At 36.1% G+C, this 10,340-nt stretch overlaps 1 protein-coding gene across 1 annotated transcript; it reads left to right on the top strand.

Moving 5' to 3' along the window:
* Window positions 1-3,270: 3,270 nt before the first annotated feature.
* zic3 (zic family member 3 heterotaxy 1 (odd-paired homolog, Drosophila)) lies at window positions 3,271-7,221 on the top strand. Its single transcript, XM_028814652.2, is given in 4 exon segments — window positions 3,271-4,381; window positions 4,383-4,524; window positions 5,350-5,513; window positions 6,213-7,221. Coding segments are annotated over 4 exon segments (1,335 nt in total). The 5' UTR covers window positions 3,271-3,535; the 3' UTR covers window positions 6,396-7,221.
* The last annotated feature ends 3,119 nt before the right edge of the window (window positions 7,222-10,340 follow it).

Below are 10,340 nucleotides of genomic sequence, written 5' to 3'. Positions count from 1 at the left end.
TGAACACATACGTTGGTTTTCAGTGCAGTCAATATTACTAAAATGGAAATTTTAAAATGGAATGATAACATTAACACGCATAAATCATAATTATGGTTAACACACAGATCCATCCACTCAAACATAAATACACGGTGTGTGTGTCTGTGTGCGTGTGTGTGGATACCGTATAAAATACGATAGTAATAAAATAAATTTCTTAGATCTTCAACGCCACAACAATAATTTGGAATTCACGTTTCAATATTTTTTTAGATGAAAATGGAATAGAACCTTGAACCAAACGTAACTGTGAACGTACAGTTTAATCAGTGACAAGATTTTTTTGTGGTGTGTGTGTGGGTGTGTTTTTTTGGGGGTGTGTGGGGGTGTTAATACATTTTGAATCATTTAGCACATTTATGTTTGAACTTGAGAGAGATATTTTAATTTATATTTTCATTGCTACTTACGTAACTTGTAACTCTTTCTTTATTACATCCCAATAAAAAGTTTTAGATTGAAACACTACTCTGTCGTTGCTCTCACTGCCCAATAACCCACAGCAAATAAGTGAAGTATGAGATTAAAACAGTTTTGTCATTGTTTATTAATTTTGCGTGTTATATTTGCATGTATACGTTAGAAATTTATATTGTCTAAGCTTGCTTACGATATAAAAATATGTAAACCCTAAAAAGAGTTGATGTAACATTAAAGAAAATAAAAGCACTAAAGGGGAAAAATATGCACATGTAATTTGTTTGTTTATTTGTTGATTTTAACAGAAATGGGGGAAAAGGTGGATTGTTTTCATACAGTTAGTAGATCCATGTGTTTAACATTTGCAAGTGAAACAAAGGCCCTAAGCAGCATAAAATAATGTTCCAGATGCGCGTGTTGAAAGCTTTACCGGAAAGTTAATAAGATCGACAAAAAGGTTATAAAATGAACTGAACCTATTTTCACTGAATATTTTGGAAATGTGTGTGTGTGGCGGGGAGAAAGGGGGAGTTATACAGGGCAGGGCGGGGGTTTTGGTGTATTTGTTTTTTTCATGGTCTCTATGACCAGACATCTGGTTGAATTTATGCTTCTGAAATTCAAGAACTTTCTAAACATAAACTTTTTTTATGATATGCAATAATCTCATATACAATGAGTTGAGACGACAGTTGCTTTCGATTATTGACAGTTGCTTTAAATTATTTTTTAAGACAGTAACCTAGAACTAAACTTGAGGCCCTTCACGAGTCAAAGGTCATTCGCCTTATTCGGCCCCAAGTCGGCAACTTCAGAGACAGTATACAGCAGAATAGTCGGCTGATGAGCTAATTGAATGAAATAGACAACAGCGCACGTGCTACTTGCTCATTAATTATCTTACCGCTATTGCTTTACACTGCATATCGCCCGGCATATGTAACATTCCAGCTGCGTTTTATAGAAGAAATATAATATAAAAAGTGGTGAAGAAAAGCTTCTGAAAAACTTTAATAGCTGTCACTAGTGTAAGATCAAAAAGGTCGCCATAAATCTCATCTTTAAAATGTCTCATGAACGTGTTACTCTTTTCAAATTACACTGCTTCGACATATCTGTTTTAATGTGACTTGCTCATTTAAATCATCATTGGACCCAAGGTAGTCGGATTCTGAAAGTTTAAAAATGACAAATCTTGCATAGCTGTTAATATATTTTCCATTCCTGACGATTTGATATACAGCATTGTAAATCAAACCGTGGAGGTGGCTGGTATTTCCTTTCCCAACAAAGGTCCAGCACTGTGGGGTAATAAAGAAACCTTCTGTAAATATCTTACCCGTCTTTTAATGCCGCTCCTCAAGAGTTTGCTAATCGTCACATCTTTAATATGAAACTTGCTCTTAGAGCGCTATACTATTTAACTCGAAGAGAACATGAAAAAGCAATAAACAACTCACCTCTCAACTTTACAGTTTACTCTCTGACAAAGGCGTTGAAAAGCGGTAGCGTTACAGACGAGAATGAATTTGGAAATGGAGTATCGGTTTGATTTTTCCCTTCTTAAATCTCTAATATGACGATTGCAAAGTCTTTCCTAAGACTGGGGGAAAGCATGTGAAAGAGCTGAAGTTATAAAGCACTGCTTGGTGCACTCTAAACGCGTCTCTGAACTTGATCAGATTTTATGTTTCCTGCAGAGAGTCGGCGGCAGTCCTCTGAAACATGCTCAATAGCTCGACTTTTTTTTGTTAAGCAAAATCTCGGGATATTACAATTACTGCCATCTTTCTTTCTGGCCTTTATTTTCTCCTTCTACACCCCATCGTTCTTTTGGGAGAAAATGAACCCTCACCCACCCCCTTCCCACGTAGCACAAGAAAGCAAGAATTCGTCCTACAATCGGATGCTTGAAAAAAGAAAACGACTTTAAACAAGCTTCGAAAATGTTTGAACCGATGCTCCAAGTAATAAGAACATTAGCAGACATTTGTTTTATCACCGTATTTCATTCTTTAATGTGTAACTGTTGTTAGATAATATAATTTGTTTTTAAATTAATATTTGGTTTAAATGTTAAGATTTGCGAAATAATAGCGAACAGAAGAATGTTCATTGCTTTCAATTTCAACCAAGAGGTTAAAAAAACAAGATTATTTTAAACAACTTTCTTCTCTTTCAACAAAAAGGAAAAAAGGAAAAAAAAAAGGATTACCACAAAGACGTACCCATCTACCTACGATACTTTAATTACCGCAGTGAGTCAGTTACTTTAAAGGGGCTGGAAACTTAAAACCGATACTCGATGGACTGAATGGCCCAAAGGAGCAAATAAGAAATAAATGTATTATTATTCATATATATATTTATAACGTGCTTGAAGCTGGGTAAGATATATTGCTTTCATGCAGTTTTTCTTCGGTGATGTATTTAAATACATAAAAATCAGCCATGATGGACAGCGCACAAAGTGCTTTAAAATATAATACTTTAAATAATATTTTTCATATTCTATACACAATAAGTATTTATACTTTTTAATAAGTGGAGTATTTCAAATAAGGGGAAATAAACAAGCCACGATTATTCAAGCTAGATGAGATCGCGTATGAAGCCTTACCTGCGAATAATGCCTTGATTGACCAATCAGATTGAAGAACTGGGTTGAACTGCCATTTTCAATGCAAAACACTGCCAATCAAGGGCGACTTCACCAATCGCAGCTCAGCTAGTGGATCATGTGCGTCCTAAGGGGCTCTGCTCTTATTGGTTATCGCTGTACTGCCTCCTGAGTTCATTTATGTGCAAGGGGTGAGTGATTGACTTTATCAGTCCAAGGACATCACTCACTTGGAAAGGGGGGGAAAGTTTGATCCTCTTTCTTAAGGATCATACTTGCGGGAGTTTCTGCTCCCCCAGTTACCAACAGGGAGAATTTGTAGATGAATAGGCTCTTTTTAGATTTGTTAACATTACAAGAAAGACAATAACGGTTGCCTGTTTTTCTTTTCTTTATTTCTGAAATTCTACGTTATATTTTTTATTTCATCTTACTGCTTTTAAGTTTCTTACAATGACTATGCTGCTTGACAGCGGTCCGCAGTTTTCAGCGCTTGGAGTTGGGGGCTTCGGGACGCCGCGGCACCATGAAATGAGCAACAGGGATGCAGGGCTCGGACTAAATCCTTTTGGAGACTCTTCTTTCAAACTGAGCCCCGTCGCCCACGACATCTCTTCGAGTCAAACCTCCGCGTTCACTCCGCAGGTCACATCAGGCTACGCCGCAGCGCTGGGTCACCACCACTCCGGCCAGGTGGCTTCCTATGGCGGCGGACCATTCAACTCCACGAGAGAGTTTTTGTTTAGAAACCGCGCAGCTGGCATCGGAGAATCTGCGGCCACAGCGCAGCATGGGCTCTTCGCTCCTTCAGCGGGAAGCCTGCATGGACCTCCAGGAATCTCTGATAACCCAGGGCATCTTTTATTTCCAGGGTTGCACGAACAAACCGCCAGTCACAACTCTCCAAACGGACATATGGTAAACAGTCAAATGCATCTAGGTTTACGTGGGGACCTTTTCGGGAGACCTGACCCTTACCGACCAGTCGCGAGTCCTAGGACGGACCATTATGGAAGTGCTCAGCTCCACAACTATAATCACCCGATAAACATGAATATGGGAATGAATGTACCAAGCCACCATGGGCCAGGGGCTTTTTTTCGGTATATGCGACAGCCCATCAAGCAAGAAATGTCCTGCAAATGGATAGACGAAACCCATATAAACAGAACCAAAAAGACGTGCGACAGAACTTTCAGCACGATGCATGAGCTGGTGACGCATGTCTCCATGGAGCACGTCGGGGGTCCAGAGCAGAGCAACCACATTTGTTACTGGGAGGATTGTCCGAGGGAAGGAAAAATCTTTTAAAGCCAAATACAAACTGGTGAATCATATAAGGGTACATACAGGGGAAAAGCCTTTTCCATGCCCTTTTCCTGGATGCGGGAAGATATTTGCAAGATCAGAAAATTTGAAAATACATAAAAGAACACACACAGGTAACCGGACATGTTAACTATCCTCAGAAAACGGTTATTTAGGTCTAGAACGAGGTATTCAGCGCAGTGATATAGACGGACAAAGTTTTCAAGACGTTAATCGTAACTCCTTGCAAAATGTGTGTAAAAGTATTAAAGGTTTACTAAAATTAGAAAGATAAAAGATTTAATTCAAGAATATCTATAATTAAGGGATGGGGCTAGGGTTTATTTTAAAATTGTTCTATTCCATTTGCGAGGTGTAAACTTTCAATGAGTGCAGTGAAAATAATTTATCATCTGAACTGAATTTCGTTTTTATCATAGTTGGCTCTTGTTAGAAAATCGGCAATTTAACTCACAAAGAACTTAACCATTCAGTCTAAAAGTCTGATAACTATGTGTAAATTGGTAAATATCCTTTTTGTCTCAGTTAGTTATGCTAATACCAGTGAAACATACTCCTACTAGAGTACTTCCTTAGTTTTTTTGTAGGGTGACAGACTTCAAAATTAAATGGGTATAGAAGAAGTAGAAGTTTTTTTAGAGATGTTTAAGCGAGTGTCGATTTAAAGAAAAGTAGTTTTTATGAGAATTATTATGATGTGTTTTCTGTATGTTGTACCCTTTCACTGCATAACGCTAACGGATGTTAAAAAGTTACCGAAAATGTATAAAACATAGTTTGAAAATATTTAATGTTATTATATCAGAAAAGATGTATACATTGTTTTTTTAGTAAGAAATGAGTCATTAGTAATCTTACCGTTTAGCTGAAAAAATACACTTAATGCTGAGAAATATTTTAGCATGATTTTAATTATTTTTATGCCATTTTCTTCGTAGGTGAAAAACCATTTAAATGTGAGTTTGAGGGCTGTGACCGGCGCTTCGCAAACAGTAGTGACCGAAAGAAGCACATGCATGTACATACGTCAGACAAGCCATACATCTGCAAAGTGTGCGACAAGTCTTACACGCACCCCAGTTCTCTCAGGAAACACATGAAGGTAATTAACTGTTTATTTACTGCTTTTCAAAGCAACTACAGCTCGAAGTGGGGGTGGGGGTGGGGGTGGAGTGGGATGGTCATTGTACATCTTTGATTTTTCTGTTGCTCTTACGTAACCCATATATCAATAATGATACCTGTTTCTCAGATAAAGGCATATATTGTTACTTACATTTCAAATCTGAATTTACTACATGATAGGGTTTAAGTTAGGAGCTATTTGAAATAGTAAATAGTAGGTGTTTAAAACACTGTGTTAGAAAAAGGTAAAAAAAAAAAAAAAGCACTATATTGTAAATCTTTAAGGAAAATTGGAACAAGCAATGCCTTTAGATTATTAATTGGACATTATAAAAGTCTGTTAGCTTCTCCATTATTTGTGAGCATTTTATTCAAGCATTACTGCTGTTTGACTGAACTTTAGCTTAATTTTTAAGAAGAAAGTGTTACATTTATTTATAATGAAAGTTATTGGCCAATTTTTACATTTGTGTGCCTGTTCGTAAACTACCAAAAATAAATATAAAACTTTTTTATGAAGCGTTCGATGTTTTGTTTAGTGCCTTCGGCTTAAATGGTCAATAATAACTGCATGCAAAGAGACGCGCCCTTATGCAAAAGCTTAAATATAACAGTAACTTCTGTCATTATTGTACAATGATAGTCATATGTGTGTGTGTGCTCTTTTTACTTTTAGGTTCATGAATCTCAAGGCTCGGAATCTTCTCCGGCAGCGAGTTCTGGCTACGAGTCGTCCACCCCACCCGCTTTAGTATCTGCAAGCGGAGAGGACCCAACAAAAACTCCGCCGTCTGCGGTTCAAAACACCGCCTCACACAATGAAGGACTCCCTCCCAATTTTAACGAATGGTACGTCTGAACACAACTAATCAGACGCAGAAACGGACCAAACCTTAAAGGAAACCTGAACCGGAACATTGAACAAAAATAACAGCATAATAGATTTGAAAATGACGCAACAGAGTAATACAAGAATGAAAGGATAATCGGAGTGGAAAGCACAGAAGAAGAACATTTCTGTTTTATGGGCAGTCGTCATGTTCCGGACAAGCCTTGTCCTTTCTCAGGATTCAATAAAATTTATATATATATATATACTCATAGATATCAAATATATCTATATAAATATATATACCTTTCCTTAAGGAAAAAGGAAAGGTTTCCTTTTAGTTTCAGATTTTTATTTTTATTGTTTTTGTTCTTTTTATCGAAAGGGATTTTACGAGGAAGAATTTTTCATGCTATGTTAAGATGGTGATATACTCGTGTCGCCTTAGAAAATGATTGTTCAACTTCACACAGTCTTAAGAAACGTGCCAAAGTATTTTTTTTCTTTCTTGTACTTGGGAAAACAAAAACGATCAGACAAATGTTTACCCGTGAATGTATTCCTTGTTTGATGGGGTCGATTCTGTTGTTGATGTACGTTTCTGCTTGGAAATGTGGTATTATTAGAGTAAGATCGTGACCGTTAATTATACAGTATCGTTGCCTTTTGTAATAACCTTGTAAATACATATCCATGATGCCATATTTATCAATTTGTAATTTAATTATCGGCATAGGATCCGAAACTGAAATCATATTTATGGAAAATGTTTTCTAACAAGACTATGTACAGTTTTTTTTTTTTTTTTTTTTTTTTTTGTTATAATCAGTTTAACATTAAATTTCTCAAAAAATTATCATGTGGACTGCTTTAACATTGCAGATGGTTGCTGTGGCACAAAAATTACTAATTAAAGTGTAAGAAAATGAAAATTTATACTCTACCTTACTTACACATGCTTGCTGGAGGTTTGACGTGCACAAAGGACCACTCTTAGGATCAGAGAAGTTAGTCTACCTCCACGTGAAAATCAAGTACCCACGCAGACTTAGAGTCACTCACCTTATAATTTTTGTTTTTTGGTGCACTGTATGAAAATGTTAGGATAAAATACTTGCAACCTTAACACTGCTGTAATAAAAAGCATGAGTCATGATGACTTCTAAGGATGACTACGTTTACAACTTTTCTGATGTCACTAATAATTCAACAAAATACGAAAACATTAGATGTACAAGAAGAGCACAAAATGCGTTAAATATCGGGTTTGTAACAATACTATAAAATGTGTTTTTTAATGTCTGGGAGTGATGATCTTCTATTTTGTGATGAACACTGGCATGTCGAAGAAATATTATTACATCATGAAGAGTCGTATCGATCTACCCCGTCCTAACATTACTTGTTCAAAAATGTAAAATGAACGCACTCACACTTTACTCGCTCAGATATCTTGACAACAAATAAAGTGAATAATAAGAAAAAGAAAAGATCTGTCGCTAAATACAAAAGTGCACATTAACAAATGACTTCTTGGTATGGGGAAAAATGGCACAGGTCAAAACAAGTATCATATGGAGAGATGGTCTGTTTGGAGTTTTGAGTGCTTCTAATGTCATCGTTTGTTTTTGCACGTGTCTGTGTAATCTCTATTATGACAGTATACTTGTTGAGCAGTTCAGTTCACTTTATCATTGAAAGAAACAGGTGCTGGTTTGGAATCAAACTGAAATGTAAGATTTGCATTCACAAAGGTTTGAGTGAAAAAGTTTTACTATTTATTTATAAAATAAAACGTATAGACAATCCACTTCAAAATACTTTTTTCACTGTTGCCATGGAGGAAGTGATCCGTGACCAACTTGAACTTGACACAGGAAAGACGCCATTTTAGCTGCTCATTTCCTAAACAGAAAAAAAAAGATGTTTGCTGAAGTTAACTGTCTCCGAGCTCGAGGATCTCACCGTATAGAAGCTACACTGTGGCACATTTTGAAGACAGTGAATGCATTTTTCATCATATCAATAAATTGGTGTTTCAGTCAAATTTATGACACGTGAGACCAATGTAGATAATCACATCATGTACATTATGATCACCTTTAAAATGCATTCAAGATTATTCGGAAAATTATAAATGTTTCAGAAAATGACTGGATTCAGTTTCATAACTGCGCAAATATACATTTGTGATCATGTATGGGCCTCGGATTTACACACATCACACAATATACGTATAGGAGTATACGTTAAAAGATAGATGAAAGTACATAATTAGTAGGGAAAGCTTTCTAAGTTTGAAAATAGAAAAACTTCGATATTTACGCAAGCTGTTAGTGTGCTTGTGAATAACATCTAATGTTTCTGTAAAAAAATAGTTTTTTTTAAAAGCAATACAGTATCATTTTAAATATTTTATGATAATGATAATGGGATGATAAAAATAATGGGATATTAATTGATATTAAAAAAAAAACATTACTATTGTTTTCGACTATAATGTAACCCACAGTCACACTGAAACGGTGAAAGCCAATAGGCGGCGGTTTAATTTTAATATTTTTTAGTTCAGGTCTGAGTAACAGTCTTAATATGCGCAAATGCTTTGCTGTAGTTAACAAAATCCGCATTTTTCTGCACATTATCAATAAACAATAAAACATCAATAATAAATAAAATTAATAATGTATCCGAAGATTCTGCAGAGTTTACTCATGATTTTTTAATGTCAGTTTGTGAATTTAGCTTAAAATTATTTATTTTCTTTGTGGTCTTCATTAAAAATATGTGATTAAAATAACGTTAACCATTTTAATTACTATGCGTTTCAATGATGGTAAATAAACGACTATATATTTATGCCACAGACCATATTAAAACTGAACACAAATCAGGGCGTCATTTAATTTTGTGGAAGTACACATAAAGCCGAGGAGAAAAAAAAAAACATATCTTGTGAATTGTGCACGCCATCTTTCCCAACCCCCCACAACCGCCCCTCCCCCACATCTTAATACAAATAGTATTAAGAATTGATTAAAACCCCAGGACACTCCTACTGCGCAAGCGTGTTTTGCTGTGTTGTCGAGAGCAATAAGTTCTTCTTGACGAATTCCATTACGTCACATAATGGCGCCGAGGACCCCCACTGTGACAAAATAGAAAACTTCTGCAATTTTGACGAAAAAATCGCGTCCTTTTTTAACTACTTCACCAGGAGAACAGTAGAGTTCGGCGTACGGGAGATATGCTGGCGCTGAGAAAACTACACAACTGCATCTTTTTAAGAACGGAGGGTTCTTTTGTGAGAGCTGCGCTTCTGTGCTCTCAAGGGATTACAAAGCAATCTCAATCACGTGGTGAAAACGAGTTTTGTAAACCCTTTCTGACTTCGCAGTACTGATAACTGAGTGGCTGTGCATTGTAATTTATAATGTTTCGAACATGTATTGTATAATTATCTTCCGGTGTACTTCCCAAACTTTGCTGTTTGGTTATGAAGCACTTTTTTTACAGCAAACGTAATGAGACTAGGTTTGGGCCGAGAGGGTTGGTGGGGTGTTATAGATAGTAAATCAAATTATGTTAAGGTTATATCGAACCTCACATTGAGAGTATTGCATGATATTATGTAAATTTAAAAACCTAAACAATCAACTTGCTATGTGATTTTTTTTCAATTTTTTTATCCGAATCAATTTTATTTAAAAATAAGAAAAAAAAGAATGGGAACTTGACATAATCAGTTTGTCGTTTGTCAGACACAACCGCAATTGACTGCTTTAAAAATTAAGTCCGGATCACTGTATCGATGACAAAAGTCCCAACCCTTCCCCCTCTTCTGTGGCAAAGCATTTGCTCGTTAAGTAGAAGCACTCTCTAAGAGGATAAATACAAGTAGGTTCCAGGCGCCTTTTTGTCACGCAATGAACTATATGTGTTCAACAAAACCAGGGTCCAAATTGCTTAGTGGCA

This window comes from Erpetoichthys calabaricus, chromosome 12 (assembly GCF_900747795.2).
Source record: "Erpetoichthys calabaricus chromosome 12, fErpCal1.3, whole genome shotgun sequence".
NCBI lineage: Eukaryota > Metazoa > Chordata > Cladistia > Polypteriformes > Polypteridae > Erpetoichthys > Erpetoichthys calabaricus.
The sequence above is the reverse complement of the archived record's forward strand: the minus strand, read 5'-3'. Positions and strand labels throughout refer to the sequence as shown.